The sequence below is a fragment of the Stenella coeruleoalba genome (assembly GCF_951394435.1).
Source record: "Stenella coeruleoalba genome assembly, chromosome: 1".
Classification (NCBI taxonomy): Eukaryota; Metazoa; Chordata; class Mammalia; order Artiodactyla; family Delphinidae; genus Stenella; species Stenella coeruleoalba.
This window is the reverse complement of record NC_137169.1, coordinates 17,671,825-17,692,047: the sequence shown is the minus strand read 5'-3', so window position 1 is coordinate 17,692,047 and position 20,223 is coordinate 17,671,825. Positions and strand designations below refer to the sequence as shown.

The window sequence follows — 20,223 nt, the reverse complement described above, 5'->3', positions numbered from 1 at the left end:
GTCTGGGAGGCCTGTGGGTCGGGCTGAGGCTGTTTCCTGGCAGTTCCCATCATCTCTCCTACGCACACTGGGCTTGGCAGACACTCCTTCTGGAGAGAGCATACATTTGCCCGCTAGCCTGGAGCATTTTGGGTCACGAGGCGCCACACAGTCCCCCTGACAGATGTGCCCCACTCCCGGCTGCTCGGGGACCCCAGGAACTAATCCCCATAGCGTAAGACACACAGAGGGATTAGCACTGGGAAATCAGGCGCCACATCTGCCAGCCCCTGGGGAGCCTGGGTGAAGCCTGCGCCTCAGAACCCAGGATGTCATTCCTGTCCCCTGGAACACGGGGGCTCCCGGAGGCACTGGCCAACCATGGCCGGGTCTGAATTGCCCCGTCCTTCCTGAGCCTTCCAGAAGAGGGTGAGTTGGGACCACGCACCCACGGGTCTGACAGGGTTGTTTCTGAGGCTTGAAGAAGGAGGAGGAGCTGGAAGCAGAGGCAATGGCAGGGAGGGTGACCAATTGTCCCAGTTTCCCCTGGACTGAGGGGTTTGCGACTTTCAGTGCTGAAATCAGGACAGACTGGGCAGACCTGGACAGTTGGGGTTTTTTTGAATTTGTTTCCCCTTGCCTTTGAGGTGGAGCTTCATGAAATGGAGACATGATCCCTACCCTAGAAAGCCTCAGTCTGATGGGGAAACAACATAGGAAGATGCATTAGTGTCTGGGAAACAGCGAGGACTTCTGGGTGCAAATCCCCCATCCTTGTCTTCTTGCATTTCTCCAGCCCCCTCCTCTCTTTTCCAGCCTCCAGGACCTCTCTTTGCCTTCTCTCCACTGACTCAGTTTCTTGTTCACAGGGTCTCCTGGGCTATAGAGCTGACTCCTCAAGGGGCTGGAATCTTCCACACCATGGAGAGAATGAAGACCCAGGTGAGGCATAGCTCCACAAAGGCTTGCTTCAAGCATTGACCTAAATCATAAATCACCCCTCTATCACCTTCATTGTCATCACTAACGTTTCTAGAGTTTGTACCGCAGGCCAGGAACCATTTCAAGTGTTTGCTGTGTATTGACTCATCAAATTCTCAAAACAAACCAGAAACAGATCCTCTTCTTTTTCCTCTCAAGGGCCCTGACTGGAGTGCCCCCAACTCATCCCCAACTACCTGTTCTATGAAGCTTTCCTCCCCCTCCCACCCCGAGGCTGAGCTCATGGGTACCTCAGAGCCCCCAGAGCCCTCTGACATGATCTGTCTACATCTCTCTCCCAGAGAAATTATTTTGACCCCACTAGCTACCAGTCTGTGAGCAGCTAGTTTCAAAGGGCTTTGCATGCATTTTCTCATTTACCCTCATCTAAATTCTATGAGGTGTAGGAATGATGGCCATTCCCATTATACAGACAAGGAAACTGAGACTCAAAGAGGGGAAGTCATTGGTCCACAGCTAATAAGGGCAGAGCCAGAATCAAGTCTCAGGCCCCAGAGCCCTTGTGTCTGACCTCTTCACCATCCTGCTGGTTCCATGAGGGACAGATGTTAGCCAAAGGGCGTAGCACTGTGCCCAGCACACAGCCAGCTCCTGGAGATTGTATTCTGAATGAATGACTGGACAAGGAGTGCTGTCCCAGAGTGGCCAGTCGGGAGAATAAAGGTGAAGGTTTCTGGGCTGCAGACCACCAGGGGAAGGAGCTGGGTGAACTGCGTTATGGGTGGGGTTTGGGAGAGCCTGGATCTCCCTGAGCAACCCCTCCGCCAGCGTTTTCCAGCTGGGAAGAGAGAGGGGAGAGATGCCAGGTGACACCCGCAAGTGTCAATGTGAGCAGCTGGTGAGCACCTTCGACATTAGATACTGACCCCACCTTTGTGTCTATTGGAATAAATTCTGAGACTGGAGACAGACATGAGATGAGGCTGGGCCCCAGAGGAGGCCTGCGCATTGGGGATGCAGAGAACCCAGTCACATGTTGGGGGGGGGATGCATAGACAGGGCTAGAATCCCAGCTCCATCATCCACTGCCAATGACCTCATCGAGTCATCGAATATCTGTGAATTTCATTCTGTTCCTGAAAATGAGAGGATGATGCTGTGTCATAGGTACTTGTTAAGTGAGATCAGGCTGCCCTCGACCAGGGCACCCTCACAGGGCTTGCCCCAGTGGTCCTTTGCTCATGCTCAAAGAGGGGCACCTTCCGACTCCCCTCCCACACAAACCCACGGCAATGCCAGAGAGCCTCCCCATTCACTCCTGTGGCTGAGGTACAGACTTGTGTCTGGTGTCACTCCTCTGACACCCAGGTGGAGACAACCTAATGCTCTCGGGATTTTTAATGGCTTCATTTAAAAAAACCTGAAGTACAGTTTATATGCATTAAAATTCACTCTTTTAGGTGTACAGCTCCATGTGTTTTGACAGATACATATGGCCCTGTAACCACCATCACAATCAGGATAGAGAACAGTTTCATCACCTTCCCAAATTCCCTTCTGCCCTGTTGTAGTCTATACCATCCCTACTCCCAGGTGGCCATTGATTTGTTTTCTGTCCTTGCAGTTTTGCCTTGTCCAGAGTGTTATGAAAATGGAATTATATAGTCTGTAGCCTTTTTTTAAAAAAATGTTTTTAAAATTTATGTGTTTATCAATTTGGCTGCACTGGGTCTTAATTCTGGCACATGGGATCTTCGTTGCTGCGGGCCAGATCTTCGTAGTGGCATGCCAGATATTCATTGTTGCATGCGGGATCTTTAGTTGAGGCATGTGGGATCTTTAGTTGTGGCATGCGGGATCTTCAGTTTTGGTATGAGAATTCCTAGTTGTGGCAAGTGGGATCTAGTTCCCTAACCTGAGCCCCCTGCATTGGGAGTGCAGAGTCTTAGCCACTGGACCACCAGGGAAGTCCCTATAGTCTGTAGCCTTTTGAGTCTGGCTTCTTTCACTTAGCATAATGTAGTTAAGATTCATCCGCATGATTGCGTATATCAATAGTTTGTTCCTTTACATTGCTGAGTAGTATTCCATTGCATGGATGTACCATAGTTTGTCTATTCATTCACCAGTTGAGGGACTTTTCCGATCTTTAGAAATTATGAATAAAGAATGGCTTTAATGTGAACCCTAAATTCTAGAGCTGGAAGACACTTTTGAAGTCAAATGAGGTTTCCAGATGTAAAAGTAAACTCTTTGTAAATAACCCAGCCCTCTCCAACAGTTAAAGAAGTGGAGGTTCAGAGAGGGGAAGGGACTTGTCCAGAGTTATAACTGACTCAGGAAGGTAGGGCTGAGATTTGAACCCAAGTCTTTCCACTTGCAGGACAACATAAAGTTCAAAACTTACTTCCTGAGAACTGCCAGAGCCAGGTGGAGTGCCGGGTGTTGCTGGCATCAAAGCCAAGGTATTGGTGCTGGAGACACTCACCACCTTATCAGTAATCAAGAAAATGCAAACTAAAAGTAGCAATGAGAATCACAGGTGGTGAAAGTATAAATTGGAACAACTTTGGAGAGCAACTGGATAGTATCTGGTTAAGCTGAACATGGCTATATCTTACCACCCAGATATTTCACTCCCAACTAAAATGTATAAAATGCTCACGTCTTTAAGGCAGCCTGGCCCCAGAGTCCATGCTCTGTTACACTATGAAGTATAGTCATACAGCAGCATACTCTATAGAAGTTAAAATGGATAATCCAGAACTACATGTATCAAATTGGAAAAAAAGTAAGTTGAAGGAGGATAATACAGTAGGATATCATTTATATAAGTTTTAAAATCTGAAAAACAATACGATGTGCTGCTTATGGATCCATAAACACATAGTAAAGGAATAAAAACATGCCTGATAATGATAAACACCAAGATCAGAATGGGTGTCACATGTGGGGAGAGGGGGAGAAGATTGAGATCTGCAAAGGGGACAGAGGGCTTCAAATCTACCTAGAATGTTTTATCTTCATGCGTTCATTCATTTAACAAATATTTATTAGGGACTGCTATGTTCCAGGGACTGTTCTAGTCACTGGGAATACTACAGTGAACAAAACAAAAAAAGTCCCTGTTCTCTAATGGGATGGGATGAAGAGACAACAGACTAAATAAGTAACATAGTATTTTTTATTTTTTTAAAAAATTATTTATTTGGCTGCACCAGGTCTTTAGTTGTGGCACGCAGGATTTTTTTTTTCTTTTTTTAGTTGCAGCACACAGGATCTTTTGTTGCAGCATGTGGGATTTTTAGTTGCGGCATGCGGGATCTAGTTCCCTGACCAGGGATCGAACCCAGGCCCCCTGCATTGGGAGCACGGAGTCTTAATCATTGAACCACCAGTGAAGTCCCTAGTACTTTTTAAATATGAGGAAAATATCGTAAAATGTTAAGATTTAATCAAAGTTGGATGGTGGGTGCTCAAGTGTTCATTGTATTCTCCATATATTCTTCTCTATGCTTGAAATATTTCATAAACTTAACAGGCCGGCAGGGCTTGGTGAATGGCTGGGGGTGGGGATTGAGGGGCAAGGAGGGGCCAGGGAAGACCCTGAAATTTCTAGCTTGTGTGACTTGGTGGAAGCAGGTGCCATGAAGTGATGTTGAAAATATTAGAGAAGGAGGAGGAGGGAAGATAAGCAAGTTTTGCCCTGGATGTTGGGTTTCAGAGGTGTGGGGACTTCCAGGTGGAAATATTTGGTAGGCAGTTGAAAATGGTAGTCTCAAGTTCAGGGGAGAGAGCTGGGCAGAAGCTGTAGAATCAGTAATCATTAGCACATGGCTGGTATCCTTGTGCATGAGATCACCTGGGGAAATTACGTCTTTCAGGAAATTTGTCCACGTCATTTAAATTGTCAAATGGATTGGCATAACATTGTTCACAATACTTTCCTGTAGGATCTGTAGTGGTGGCCCTCTTCCACTTCTGATTAGGTAATTTGTCACCTAGGGATTGTGTGTGTACTGAGGAAAGAGGAGGAGGGGAGCCAGGTACACTATGTTTGTAGGACAGAGGTGAAGGAGGAGCCCTTGGAAAGGGAGATAGGGAAAGAATAGTGAATGCAAGATTTGGTTAATACCCACCTCCTCTGAAAAGCGTAATCCCCAATAGGGTAGGAAACATTTTCTTCGCTGTTTATCAGTATATCTCTAATATCTGGCTCAGTGCCTAGCACATAGTAGGCATTCAATTATAGCTAATGCATTATATAGTGTTTACCAGGTGCCCACCACTGTTCTAAGTGATTTATATATATATATATTATTTTTTTTTTTTGGCGGTACGTGGGCCTCTCACTGCTGTGGCCTCTCCCGTTGCGGAGCACAGGCTCCGGACGCGCAGGCTCAGCGGCCATGGCTCACAGACGCAGCCGCTCCGCGGCATGTGGGATCCTCCCGGACCGGGGCACGAACCCGTGTCCCCTGCAATGGCAGGCGGACTCTCAACCACTGCGCCACAAGGGAAGCCCTAAGTGATTTATAAATATTAACTCATTCAATCCTTGCAACTGAATACAAATAGGTACTATTATAAAAAATCATTATTGTGATATAATTCACATACCATAACATTCACCAATTTTGTGTAGAATTCTGTGGTTTCTAGCATATTCACAATGTTGTATAACCAGCACCACAATCAATTTTAGAATATTTGCATCACCCCCCAAAAGAAAACTACCCATTAGCAGTCACTCCCCATCCCCCTGTACCTCCAGCCACTGGCAACCACTAGTCTACTTTCTGTCTCTGTGGATTTGCCTGTTCTGGACATTTAATATAAATGGAGTCATATAACACGTGGCCTTTTGTGGCTGATTTACCATGTTTTCAAGGTTCATCCATGTTGTACTACTTCATTCCTTCTTACGGCCAAATAATATTCCATTGGATATACCACATTTTGATTACCCATTCATCATTTGATAGACATTTGGTTTGTTTCCACTTTTTTGCTATTATGATAATGTTGCTATGGACATTCAAGTACACATTTTTGTGTGAGCATATGTCATCTCATTCACCAGAGTCAGTAGAGATAGCCTAGTGGTTAAGGATGCCAGATTCTGGAGCCACCCTGTATGGGTTCAAGGTCCAGTTCTGCCACATAATACTGTGTGGTTTTGGGTAAATGGCTTAGCATATGTGACACTCAGCTTCCTCACTTGTAAACTAGTGGTAATAATAATACTGTCTCATGGGATATCGTGAGAGTTAAATGATTTAATATGCATAATGTACATTAAAGTCCTTAGAATATTACCCCTCACATAGGTGCTATGTTTTTTGTCTCAAAACAACTTTGCAAGGTTATTACCTTTCCTACTTTACAAATGAAGAAACTGGGAGTTGCCAAAGGTTTTATGGGTCTTAGGGTGGTGTATCCTGGATTTGAATGTGGGTTTTGCTTTGCAAGGGTATCTTCTGTGACTGAACATTTCAGAGGCCCGAGTTTGAGACCCAGCTCTCCAGCAGCTGGCTGATTCTCACTCTTCGATGATTTGTACTACTCTCACCCACTCACTCGGCAAATCCTCACCACGCCCTGAGCACAGGTCAGCCGCTGAGCACAGCAGAGAGATTGTGCAGAGTTGGGCTGGCCAGGAGAGCTAGGCCTTAAACACCAGCATGCTAGCTCCCCAAGGGCAGGAATTCTGATACTGGTACACTGCTGAGCCCCCAGGGCCTGGAACAGTGCCTCTCACCTAGTAGGTGCTCAATACAGAGCTGTTGAAAGGATGAATAAATGAAACAGAGCCCTCAATCCTGGGACAAGGGTCCTGAATTTTGAATTCCTTCCCAGCTCTCTCATTCTGCAGGCCCTCTAGGAGGGACAGAGAAGGATTAGGGGAGACCAGGGAAGAGTCCTTTCACGTCACAGTTTAGGTTACAGCAGCAATGAAGATAGTTCAAAAGAGACGTAAGACACATTAAGACATAAAGGTGGAGAGTCAGGCAGATTGGATCTGAATCCCAGCTTTGCCACTGCTGTGCCCTGTGACCTTGAGCAAGTCCCCTAACCTCTGTGAGCCTCATTTTATCACCTCTAAAATGAAAGTTCCCAAACCAACTTCATGAACAGACTATGAACTCTGGTAAGATAATACCTGTTAAGTGAATAGTGCAGGGCCAGGCTTAAAGCTGGCACTCAACATATGATGTTTATTATTTTTTAGACAAGTCCTTTCCTTCCTGTAACTTCAGTTTGCCAACCTGGAAATGAGAAAGTTCAACAAATGACTGTGAAGGCTCTTCCAGAACTTTGGTTGAGCAGGCCAGAGACAGAGATCAAATGCTAGCTCTGCAACTAGCTGTGTGACCCTGGGCAAGTCATTTAACTTCTCTGAGCCTCATCTGTAACATCAGGGCACTGAGGGCGCCTACCTCACAGGGTGCCATGATGCGCCTCTTAAAAGGCTTTTAGCACCGTGTCTGGGACACTAACTGGAGGTGGTACTGTGTTTGCAGGATTCTAAGTTGGCTGTGAGGGAATACATGGTTCTTCCTGGGGGCCAGGTCGCCACACACACTTTCTCTTTAGATTCCTTGCCACCTCCCCACGCGGCCTCTTCCTCCTCCCTCTCTTGGACTTCAGGCCTTGGTCTCATCGTCTTATGCTCCCTGCTTCCTGCCCTCGCCCACCTCCCAAGCCACACTTGCTCAGCCCCCGCACCTGTATGAGGAAAAGGCCCCATTTCTCTGAGCTCCACCCTTTCTTGAGCTTTCCAGGCAGGTCCCTTTTCACTGCAACAGTTTTTATACTCACTTGGCAGAGAAACATGGGGGGCGTGGCGATGAGACCAGCCACAGCTGGGAGACACCAACCACACATTGGGAGCCTTACGCAGGCCCGCTGCAAGAACACACCGTTGGTGGAGGCTTGGGAAAGCGGGTGTGTGTGAGGCATGGGGCGAAGTGAGTCTCCTGGGAAACCTTGTCCTGTGTTCTCAGGACCCACACATTCCCTCCACAACATGTACCGAGCAACCAGGATAAACCAGAGGCCGTGGAGGACAGAGAGTGAGGAAGCGGCCCCTCCCTTGGAGAACTCACACTCCGTGAGGTGCATCAGCTAACAGTTGTAGAACAACTGTATTAGAGAGAAAGCTGGTTGTGCACCACAACGGAGCCTTGTGCCTAGTGCCCTGTTGGGGACTTGGGTGAGGAGAGTTGGGGAAGGCTTCATGGAGGAGGTGGCATTTCAGCGGGTCTTAGATGTTTCACTAAGTACATAGGAGAGAGAGGGCACACCCAGCAGAGGGAACAGGCTATGCAAAGGCACAGAGATGCAGAGGTACATATGGGGCAGAACTGTTGAAGGGGCAATCCTGGGGAGGCCCTTGGTTTTACAGGTGTGAAACTTACCCCAAGCTGTGGGCTCTCCTGATGTCTGGGTGAACCTAAGGCATAGGAGGGGCCAGGGCAGGGGTCCCCCTCTCCTTCCTCTTGCTGACCCCCTTGGGGGTGTGCCTTGTCCTTCCCCTTGCAGGCTGGCCGGCAGCTCAGCCTGCTGAAAGGGAAACAGAAGTGGCTCTTCCCGGTTTCCTGCAGCTTCTTCTTTGTGCTCTCTGTGCTCATGACTGGCTGCTTCCTGTGGCAGTATTACCTCCCCAAGCTGAAGACCGGTGAGTGCAGGAACACCCTTGAGTTTCCCCCCACCTCTGGAGGTCCCCATGGGCTTTGAGCGCCACTCCTGATCTGAGGCAGGAGGGAGGACCATTCTGACTCCAGCTCTCACTAACTGTGCACCTTCGGGCCAGTGATGTGATCCCTCTGCGCCTCGATGACCTTCTGTAGTAACTGAGGATCTAATACCACTGGGGGTCCCTTAAGCCATCGACTCCAAGGGTAAAACTCAGGGTCCCCCCCAAAAGTGCAGTGTTTCCCTTGCTCTTCCTTGGGCCCCCAAGGTGGGATCTCCAGGCCCTACCTCCCTTTAAAGGCACTGCCCCAGCTACATATAAGACCCCGGGAGGAACATGTCCACGTGTCCATGGACAGCAGCTGCCATTTCTTGGTCTCTCCATCCTGGGCTGGTCAAGGCTCAGCAAATGAACCACCACTGCTGGCAACGCCAGGCTCATGCCCTAGGGCCAGCCCTCCCAGCTGGCACAGCCTCACCACAAGATACCAGCCATGGGCAGCCAGGGGCAAAGGGCAGAGCATGCCCAGGAGGAGACAGCACAGTCCTACACTCACTACCTGCTGCCTGGCCTTCGAGACACCAATCAGGCCACAGGCGCCTGTTGGTAGCCCTTCTCTCTTCGCATGACGAGCTTCCTCCCTCCATGTGGTCAGCAGACTTAGACAAGTTCCGGCTCTGTGGGGCAGGCTCAGCCACATCTCTACCGTCCCCCTTTCTCCAGTTCTGATTATATATTAGGGTGGAGAAGTGGACTCAGGGCCCCACTTAGGCTTCAGGCTTAAACCACCAGGAACAACTCATTTCATCCCCAGAGCTGTGCATCCGGGCATTAGGGTTTGAGTCCCATCCTACTTTTGACCAGGTGTGTGGCTTCCTTGGAAACGCAGGGGGAAGGTGTGGACCTTGGCAGGGCAGGATTCAGGCTGTGAGACCATCACAACGGCCTCCAGACCTCCCTGCATCCTCTAAGGACAGTGTGGGGTGGTAAGGGTGTGAGAACCCCCCAAGAGTACAAGAACCACTCTTCTCTAAACCTTCCACTGCCTCCTGAGATCACCCAGAAGTGAGAGAAGACCCAGTGGGCAATGGCCCCTAGACTACTAACCTGATCTCTGTCCTCCACTCACCATGTGATGTTCCCTCCAGGTTCCTTGGGACCAGAGGTGACTTCTGCCCCCGTGAGGATGTGTCCCCAGCACCCTGAGCCTGTGCCCCTGGCCCACCCCCTCCCCGTGTTGAAGGAGGCCCTGAAAAAGGTCAGTGATGAGCCAGGAGAGAACTGGCTGTGTGGGCTAGGTCCGGTTGATGAAGGGGAGGGCATATCCTCTGAGCTGGTAGTGGCATTCATTCATTCATTCAACATATAATTCTTTTTTTAAAAAATTAATTAATTTATTTGGCTGCACTGGGTCTTAGTTGTGGCACACGGGATCTTCTCTGTGGCATGCATGGGGGATCTTTAGTTGCAGCATGTGGGATCTAGTTCCCTGACCAGTGATCGAACCCAGGCCCCCTGCATTGGGAGTGCAGAGTCTTAGCCACTGGACCACCAGGTATGCCCCCCAACATATAATTCTTGAGCACTTACTCTGCGCTACACACCAGGGATATGGCAGAAGAAGATACTGTCCTGCTCTCAAGAAGCTACTAGTCTTGGAACAGTCAAGATAGTAAATATTTATAACACAGGGGTAAGAGTGAGGATAGAGAAAGTTTAGGGTACATGGTGACACAAAGGAACTGGACTTGGGGTCAGGGAAGGCTTCTGGAGGAAGTGGTGTCTAAACTGAGAGGTGAACAAGGAGTAGATACTCAGAGTATATGTGTGTGTATAATGAGGGAGCTTGGGGGTGTGAAAGGTGTGCTTTAGATAGAGGGAACAGCATGTGCAAAGGCCCAGAGGCAGCAGAGTCAGTATGAGGCATATACAGAGAGGATATTCAGTCTGGTGGGGCCATTAAGTGGGGGTGGAGAAAGATGAGATAGGAGAGGATCACAGAGGCCATTGAAAGATGATTAAAGACCCCACAACACAACTTTTACCATTGCAGAATGGCTTAACACTAGAGGGGGCTGTCAGCCAGCTCTTGTCTGTGCCATTCTGCCATTCAGACCCTACCCACTTGGGTCACTCACCTTAGGAGACACACAGATCAGAAGTGTATGTGCAGCAGCCTGGTGGTGGTGGTGGGAGATGGTTTGAAACTTCATCCGAGGAACAGTTGAAGGGAAGGAGGGTGATGTGTCCACATAAGAGCAGGCGTGGGCCAGTGCAGAGAGACACAATCACTGCCTGCAAATACACAAAAAGCTTTTGTGAAGGAGAGAGAGCAGAAGTGTGCTATTTGGCTCCCAGGGATCAGAGTAATTAAAAAAAAATAAAGCAACAATAATAACCATAGCAGCCTTCTAGTGAGCACCTGGTACATGCCACGCACTGTGCTATCTTCTCTATGTTACCACCTCGTGAATCCCTAGCTAAAGAGGAGGAAACTGAGGCTCAGAGAGGCAAAGTTAGTGCAGGGGTGGAAACTACAGGTAGACTGAGCTCAATTCAGGGAATGTAAAATCTCTTGGCAAGGAGGTGCTGGAGTTAGCATAGGGTTCTAATCCTGATTCCACTAGCCATTAACCACCGGGGCAAGTCACTTCGTATCTCAAATTTTCTCACCTGTAAAATGGGGAGAAATCAGCAATGACTTATGAGCATTAAGTGAGACAATGTATGAAAATCATTTTATACTGTGTCTGGCATGTTGTAAATGTCCAGTAAATGTTAGCTGTTAATCACCATCATTATACTACATGACTGAAAATAATGAGGTATTTTCAATAAATGTTCAAAGACAGCGTTAGGGGCCCTCTATAAATACTGAATTCTCCAACACTAGGGGGTCAGACTCAGCCTGTTGGAGGTTTTTTAGGGCATCAGACACAGGTTTGATTAGATCAGGGGTTTTAACGCCTCCCTCCTCTTACGTATTTCCAAGGAAATGTTTTTTGAACAAAGGTCTTATGAGGAAAACTTACATACAAAACAGTTTCCAGGGGATCTGCTCTGATTGCCGCTGGGTGGGGTCCCCACCCCATGGGACACGGTCTGAGAACCCGAGGTCTGGAGGCTCACTGGGCTCCCTTCCAGCCACTAGGGGGAGAGAATGGAGGGGAGTCAGGCAGGGGGTGCTGTGTACAAGGTGCAGTATGTGAATGGTACGGTGTACAGAACCACATGGGGCCTGTGGGTGGGGAGAGGGGCCTGTCTCTGCACCTGTACTCTGAGGCACCTGCTCTTCTCTTTCAAGGTGGACAGGATCCTGCGGCAGGCACTGTCTGCCCCAGGCCTGGCTGCTATGTCTGCAGTTGTCATCCACAACGACACTGTGCTCTGGACCGGGAACTTCGGGAGGAAGAATGGTTCAGACCCGGCTTCTGGGCCCCCCAATGAGTACACCATGTACCGGTCAGCTGGGGGACCACCAGGGTCTTGTGGAGGGGGCGAAGAGTGGTAGGACAAGGGGGACTTAGGAGGTAGGGGGACTCAAGAGAATCATGACTGGGGGTCTTAGCTGCCAGGGCCCTTTATTAAGTCTTGGCAATTTTATAGATGAGGAGACTGAGGTCCAGAGAGGACCAGTGAGTGCCTAACATCACATCACAGTGGTAACAAGTCAGGAAGGAATCCCTTCTGGAGAGCCCTTATCCTAATGCCTCCCAAACTAGAAAAGGCTCCCTTATGTCCCACCCCACACCCCTTCCACGTGACACTAAAGAACCGTAACCAGTTCCTGGGCCCTCGACCTGGGTCTCTGCCGGTTGGCAGCGGTGGCCCAGATGGAAGCAACTTGGGACAATCTGCTGCACACCCAGAGTCTCCCCTCCTGGCTGCTGCCTGTAGGATCCTCAAAGCTCACAGTGCCAAGTGAACACATTTGCTCCCTGAGATACTGTGAGGGTTGCAGGGCTTCCATTCACACTGCACCTGCTATGCGCCAGGCACAGGGCAACAATTATATCTGTTATCACTTATTGAGCACTTACTACCTTCCACGTGTGTTGCCAAGCACTTTGCAAGCACAATCTTGTTCGATCCTTTCTACAGCCCATAAAACAGACAATGAAACTGAATCTCAGAAAGGTCTAGCACTTGCCCAAGGCAACTCAGCTGGTGAGAGGCAGAGATAGGATCCCAACCCAGGTCTGTCCCAGGGAGCGAAGTGCCTGGTGAAGGGCCTGGCATGGGGGAGGTGCTCGAGAGTGTCCATCTGGTCCAGCCCCACTGCCCCTGGTAAGTTCTCAAGCATCCCAAAGGCATTCTACAGAGGCTGGTGGATTTCTGTCTGAGATGCTGAATAAGGGTGGACTCAGTGCTTTCCTAATTATGCTAGAAAGTTGGAGGCTGGGGGTGCAGGGTGGAGGTGGGTCGTGAAGCCAACAGGATGCCCTCTGCACCCTTGTGCCCCCCCCATTGTCCAGGATCTCCAGCATCTCCAAGATCTTTCCCGTGCTGATGCTCTATCGTCTGTGGGAGGAGGGCGTCGTGGCCTCTCTAGATGACCCTCTGGAGCGGTACGCCAGCACCTTCACCATTAACAACCCACTGGGCATGGCATCAGCGCCTGAACAAAAGAGCCTGATGGATGGTCTGCAGGAGGTGGGCCCAGCGCCAAGGCCTTCACCTGTCACCCTCCGAAGGATGGCCAGCCAGCTCTCAGGTGAGTGGCTCTGAACTTAACGTAGCTCAGCCCAAACCATTTCAGGTAGGGGAACCAAGGAGCAGGTTCTCATCCAGCCAGGCTGGGCCCACTCTCTGCTCTGCTTCCTGAACTGGCCATAGCTCCCTCTCATCCTTCCTGGGTGGCGGGCCAGGGGTAGAAAGATCGGGTGAGTTAAAAGCTGAGGTGGGGCTTCCCTGGTGGCGCAGTGGTTGAGAGTCCGCCTGCCGATGCAGGGGACGTGGGTTCGTGCCCCGGTCCTTGAGGATCCCACATGCCACGGAGCGGCTGGGCCCGTGAGCCATGGCCGCTGAGCCTGCGCGTCCGGAGTCTGTGCTCCGCAACGGGAGAGGCCACGGCAGTGAGAGGCCCGCGTACCGCAAAAAAAAAAAAAAAAAAAAAAAAAGCTGAGGTAAAACCTGGGAATTTAGGTCAAGTGGACAAATGAGGATCTGTTGGAAGGTCAAAAGCAAGCTGACAGGTCAAGATCTGCTTATTAGATCAAGAACAAGTCAACAAGTGAATATTTGTTGACAATTCTACAAATTATATATATAATTTGAATATAATATATATTCTACAACTATACGTTAATTTCCCTTAGTATATAAACCATTACAAAGACCAAGAACCCAACAGAAAAATGGGTAAAGGATAGGAACAGAACAGACAGTTCACAGAAGAGGAATATAAATGGCTCTTAAGAATATTACAAAATATTAAAAGATGCTCGACCTCATTCATAACAAAGTAAATGCAAATTAAATCTCCTGAGACATATTTTCCTCTTATCAGATTGGTAAAGGCCATAATGGTGGGTGTACTGAGTTGGTGAAGTTATGGTGAAATAGGCCCTCTTATACATCAGTGGTGGAAATTTAAATTGGTGCAACTTGGGACTTCCCTGGTGGTCCAGTGGCTAAGACGCTGTGCTTCCACTGCAGGGGGCACAGGTTTGATCCCTGGTAGGGGAACTAGGATCCCACGTGCTGCGCTGCACGGCCAAAATAAAGAAAAAAAATTGGTGCAACCTGTGTGGAGGGCAATTGGTAATACCTGTCACAAAAATGTATATATCCTTTGACTCAGAAATTACACTTTTAGGAAATTCTCTTACAGATGTATTCACACATGTGCGGTGTGAGGTATGTACACAGTTATTCACTACAGCACTGTTTGTGACAGTGAAAAAAAAAGATTGAAACAACCTAAATATAAATAGGGGAGTAACTAAATAAACTATGACAGAGTTATACAATCAGATACTACCGTAGCCCTAAAAAAATGGGTAATAACGTTCCTTGTGTACTGAGATGCACATATAATCTTAAGTGGGTAAAAAAGCTCGTAACAGCATATACTGTAGCTACCATATGAATAAATAATATATACACATATAATGTATATATGTATATGAATGTATATGTATAATCCATTGTAATGTATCTGTTATATAACATATATATTTATATACACATATATTACGTGTGTGTGTATATATACAGGTATATATATAAAAATGTGTACCACATATTTTTGGAAGGGAAAGGGATTGAATCACTGGGCTGCCTCCGGGGAGGGGAACTTGGTGGCTGTGGAGAAGAGTGGGAGGAAAATTTTTCATTGTGTACCCTTTGGTGTCTTTGGACTTTTGAATCATGTAAATGAATTACTTATTAAAAACAAATTATATAATAATAATGATGATAATAAAAGATGTGCTAACAAGCCAAGATGAAATCTACATGGTGGAAGGGCAAGGGCAGGCTGGGATACTGGAAGACAAAGCCAGTGAACAGGAATTGGGCAGGAATGGGTGGGAGGGGGGCTGTGCTGCATGGTGACTGACCCAGCCAAGGAGGAGAAGGCAGGCACCAGCTGCACCACCCCAAAATGCCTTCTATTGTTCATATTTGCAGTCACCAACCCATCAACTCTAGATGGTAGGAATCCACCATAAGTGCCTACTATTTCACCATTTTACAAAGTGCGTTCAGCCTGAGGTCTCAGTCTGTGGACATGGCTGGTTAGCACTCCCATTAGCAGATGGTGAACCTGAGGCTCTGCCAGATAGTGGAACCTCCTGAAGTCGTCCAGGCAGGACAGGATCAGAGCCTTGGGGGAGGGTGGCCTAGTGGCTAAGGGCATGAGCACTGAAATTAATTCCAGCTGTGTGATCTTGGATAAGTCACGTAACCTCTCTGAGCCTTGTTTTACTCCTCTGTAAAAGGACGGTTCATGTTATTTTGCTGTATTAAATGTGCTAATGAATGTCAAGCACTTAGCAGAGTACCTGGCATACAGCAGGTACTTGTCAACGTAGCTCTGGTTATTACAGCCAAGGGTAGACCTAGGTTTATGGAGGCCTGATGTAGATATAATTTGGGGGTCCTCTTTAAAAATACAATACTATAAATTCAAACTTGGATACAGGCCTTGGAAGGGGTCATACAGGTGAGAGGCTCTGAGGATTTTGCTCCATGAGTCTCCTATTAAATACACTGTTTATAACCTGACCCCAGGGCTCCCTCTAAGGGTACACTGTGGATTCTTCTTCATCTGTACCCAAGGGACCCAGCACAGGGGTCTTGTGTTTGTGGTCAGTTTAAAAACGCCCTACACGGGCTTCCCTGGTGGCACAGTGGTTAAGAATCTGCTTGCCAGTGCAGGGGACACAGGTTCGAGCCCTGGTCCGGGAAGATCCCACATGCTGCAGAGCAACTAAGCCCACGAGTCACAACTACTGAGCCCATGAGTCACAACTACTGAGCCCATGTGCCACAACTACTGAGCCTGTGCGCCGAGAGCCCATGCTCTGCAACAAGAGGAAGCTACCACCATGAGAAGCCCACAGCTGCAACGAAGAGTAGCCCCCGCTCGCCGCAACTAGAGAAAGCCTGCATGCAGCAACGGAGACCCAATGCAGCCAAAAATAAATAAAAATAAATTAATTAAGAAAAATGCAACCCACCCAAACAAACAAAAAAGCCCACCCTACATGTCCCAAAGCCCACCAATTGAGCATACAGCTGCCTGAATGACTCTGTTATACGTTCCCAGTATTTTTTTTTAAAAATAAATTTATTTATTTATTTTTGGCTGTGTTGGGTCTTCGTTTCTGTGCGAGGGCTTTCTCTGGTTGTGGAGAGTGGGGGCCACTCTTCATTGTGGTGCGCGGGCCTCTCACTGTCACGGCCTCTCTTGTTGCGGAGCACAGGCTCCAGACACGCAGGCTCAGTAGTTGTGGCTCACGGGCTTAGTCACTCTGCGGCATGTGGGATCTTCCCGGACCAGGGCTCGAACCCATGTCCCCTGCATTGGCAGGCAGACGCTCAACCACTGCACCACCAGGGAAACCCCCCAGTATCTTTTATGATTGACCTTCACCCTAATGTAGAGCTTTCTCCCATTCTTGGAGCTTTTCATCCATTCTTAGTTAAGTTTTGTAACACATCACAGGGAAACCACTGCAGGTGCTTCAGCCCACTTCAAGGTGAGCAAGTAGAGGCTCAGAGAGGTAAAGCATATGGTTTGGGCCACACAGCAAGAAGTGTTAGAGTCAGAATTTAAACCCAGGACTTGGGACTCCATCCCCCAGCTGCTCAGGCCAAGAGCCTGGAGTTAGTTATCCCTGATTTCTCTCACTCCCACACCCTCCACATCCCCTCCAGTAGCAAATTCTGTTGGCTCCATTATCAAAATATGTCCAGAATCCAACCACTCCTCACTCATCCAATCCACCAGCATTTAGACATGGATTTTTGCAAGTCTCCTTACAGGCTTCCCGGTGTCTGCCATTGCCCCCCAAAGTCTGTTTTCACATAGCAGCCAGAGCAACCCTGATATATGTCAGATCACATCGCTCCTCTGCTCAAAGCCCTACAGTGGCCCCATCCCAATCAGAGAAAAGGCCAAGTCCTTGCAGTAGCCTATAGCACCCTACAGGATCTGGTGCCTGCACCCCAATATCTCTCACCTCCAAAGTCTCCTCTTTTCTCAGTCCTTGCCAGCCACACTGACTCTTTCCTGCTGATCCTCAAACATGCCCACAGATTCCTGCCTCAGGGCCTTTGCACCTGCTCTTTTCCTCTGCTTAAGACATTCTTTCCTCACAGAGCTATGTGGCTCTCTCCCTCACCTCCTCGAGTTCTCACCTGCTCAAGGGTCACCTACCCTGTGAGGCCTTCCTCTGCCCACTCTGTAAAAAATAACAATCCCTCCTTTCATACATGGAATTATTTCCCTCCACAGCATGCATATCTATTTGCTTCTTGTCTGTCTCCTCTGCTAGAATGCAGACTCCACACGGGCAGGGACTTTGTTTTGTTCACTACTGAATTCCAGTACCCAGAACAGTCTTTGGCACGAAAGAGATGCTTGAACACTATTGTTGAGTGAATGGGTGGGAAGAATCCTAATCCTGTGATCCTGTCAATACTAGTCACATCCAATAAACAGAAAATTCCAAGTGGCTGGAGCAGCCACTTCCACAAAACCTATCTGGGCAGTGACCTCAAGAATTTTATGGAATCAGATATCTATGGTTGATGATAACAATTATTTTTTGAGCAATTACTATGACCAGAAACCATGCTACGCATTTGATTTCACCAAATCCTCACACCAGCCATATGACATAGCAATTATTTCCCTCATGTTACAGATGAGGGGACTCTGGCTCAGAGAGGTTAAATGGCTTGCCCAATGAAACACAGGCAGGATTAGAGTCTATGCCAGAGCTTTTATTTTTAAAGGTGATTTTGTTATCTCTCAACTCATGGAAGGTGGGGGAGGGGGTACAGCCAGGGGCCCATCATCCCACCATCAGCTGACCCAGCAGGTCTGACCACTGCTCCTCCCTAGGGCTGCCCCGAAGGCTCCGTTCCACTTCACTGCTGTGGAGGGGCAGCACCCAGGAGGCCCTGAACCTGCTCAAGGATGATGTGCTGGTGGCAGACCCAGGAACCAGGTAAGGAGTGAGCCCTGATGCCCTACCAATGTTAGGAACCTCACAAGGTGACATACCCCTCCTGGGAGAGAACCTATGTCACCTCATCCTAGGTGGTCAGAGCCAGGAAAGACCTCGCAGATCACTGATGACAACCCCTGTTCCACAGCTGGGGGGACTGAGGACCATAGAGGGATGGCAGAGCAAGGCAGCAGGGAGCTGGGCCCAGATCCAGTCCTGTTTGAATCTCATGTTTTTCCCATTAATCAACTCAACATTTATTGAACACTTACTCTGTGCTTGGAATATGTTAAACTGAGATATAGCAGCAAACGAATCCAACCAGTCCCTCCTCGTGGAGTTTGCATTCTTCTGAGTGAACAGTGAACGTTCTTATCAGTGAACAGATAAACAAGATAAATACAGACTTTGCCAAGTGCTGGAAATAAATGGGATGCTGATGAGATAGGGAGTGGATAGCTGGTGTAGCCAGCCACTGAACAGAGAAGCCATCAGAAACTCTGATGGCTTTGCAGACAGTCTGAGCAGGTGGGAAGGGTTTATTTAGGGCCTGGAGATGTCCATCCGAGGCTGCATCCTAGCTTCCACCCCTCCTCTTCCAGATGCCATTACAGCACGCTGGCCTTCTCGCTTCTGGCCCATGTCCTGGCAGCCCACACCGCCCAGGGTGACTACCAGCACTGGATCTTGGAGAACGTGCTGGAACCGCTGGGGATGGAAGACACAGGCTTCGATCTGACACCTCCTGTGCGTGCCCGCTTGGCAGCTGGCTTTTATGGCAGCGGGCGGCCGGCGCCGCTGTACGATCTCGGCTGGTACCGCCCGTCGGGCCAGATGTACTCCACCACCTCTGACCTGGCGAAGCTGGCCATGGTGCTCCTGGGCAGCAGGCCCCAGCGGCTTCTGCGGCCAGACGCGGCTAAGACGCTACTGGCGCCGCTGCTGGCCTGCCCGGGCGCCTACTTCGCCAACGAGACTGGCACACCGTGGGAGTTCCATGCGCAGCGGGGCTACCGCGTGGTGCGCAAGGACGGTGACCTGGACGGCTACGCCGCCACCTTCTCCCTGGTGCCGCCGCTGCGCCTGAGCCTCGTGCTGCTCCTGGCCGGGCCGAGGCCGCCAGGGCCTGACCTCGTGGCTCAGGTCTACGATGTGCTTCTGCCGGCTATGGAGAGTGCCCTTCGTGAGGCCGCGCTCAGCCCGGCTCCGCCGCCCAGCGCACGACCCTTCACTGGCTACTTCACTTTTGCCAATTTGACTTTCTACGAAGTGCGCGCCGGGCCGACGGGCGAGCTGCGCCTGCGCCAGTTCGGGCCCCGCGTGGAGGCGCTGGTGCCCCCTGCGTTCCGCACGTTGGCGCTCCGCCACCTGCGCGGCCGCGTCTTCCAGCTGTATGTGGCCCGCGAGTTTCCGTGCGCACTGCCGCTGGGTGACTCCTGGCTGTCCCTCGAGGCCCAGCACGGGCAGCTCGTCAACTTCTATCCCCTGGACCACCACGGGCTTTCCCCCGGCTTCGACGTGCCAGGCCTCAACACGTACCGGGTGATGCGGCTGTCTCACAAGCCAGTATTCAAGACCCAGTGACCCCTGTTCAGAGCCTCCCCTTCTCTCGCCTGGCAGCTTTCCATCCTAGTTCTGCAAGGTAAGGCTGCAGGGATGTCTATTAAAGAACTAAGGAGTTGGCAAAGTGGGATAGGGCCGTGCTACTCAAAGTGTGGTCTGTGAACTACAACCGGTGGAGAACTGTTTGTTATCCATGGGAGAGGAAGAGTTTACAGAAATTTAGTGAGCATTTAGAAACTTTAATAGCGAATTGACAGAGTACATTTATGTCTGTCGAATCTAAGAATATGGTCTAGCATTGTGTCTTTTAAAAATCAACCTTATATGTATGGAAACACAAAAGACCCCAAATAGCCA

At 49.3% G+C, this 20,223-nt stretch overlaps 1 protein-coding gene across 1 annotated transcript; it reads left to right on the top strand.

Annotated features, from left to right (window-relative positions):
• Nucleotides 1–900: 900 nt before the first annotated feature.
• LACTBL1 (lactamase beta like 1) lies at nt 901–20,014 on the top strand (the record flags this gene model as incomplete). The annotated part of the gene is made up of 7 exons (XM_079900440.1): nt 901–921; nt 8,467–8,602; nt 9,769–9,878; nt 11,925–12,082; nt 13,096–13,334; nt 18,198–18,303; nt 18,906–20,014. 7 exons carry the CDS (start codon nt 901–903, stop codon nt 19,885–19,887), a joined length of 1,752 nt encoding a protein of 583 aa, XP_079756566.1. The 3' UTR covers nt 19,888–20,014.
• Nucleotides 20,015–20,223: the final 209 nt, after the last annotated feature.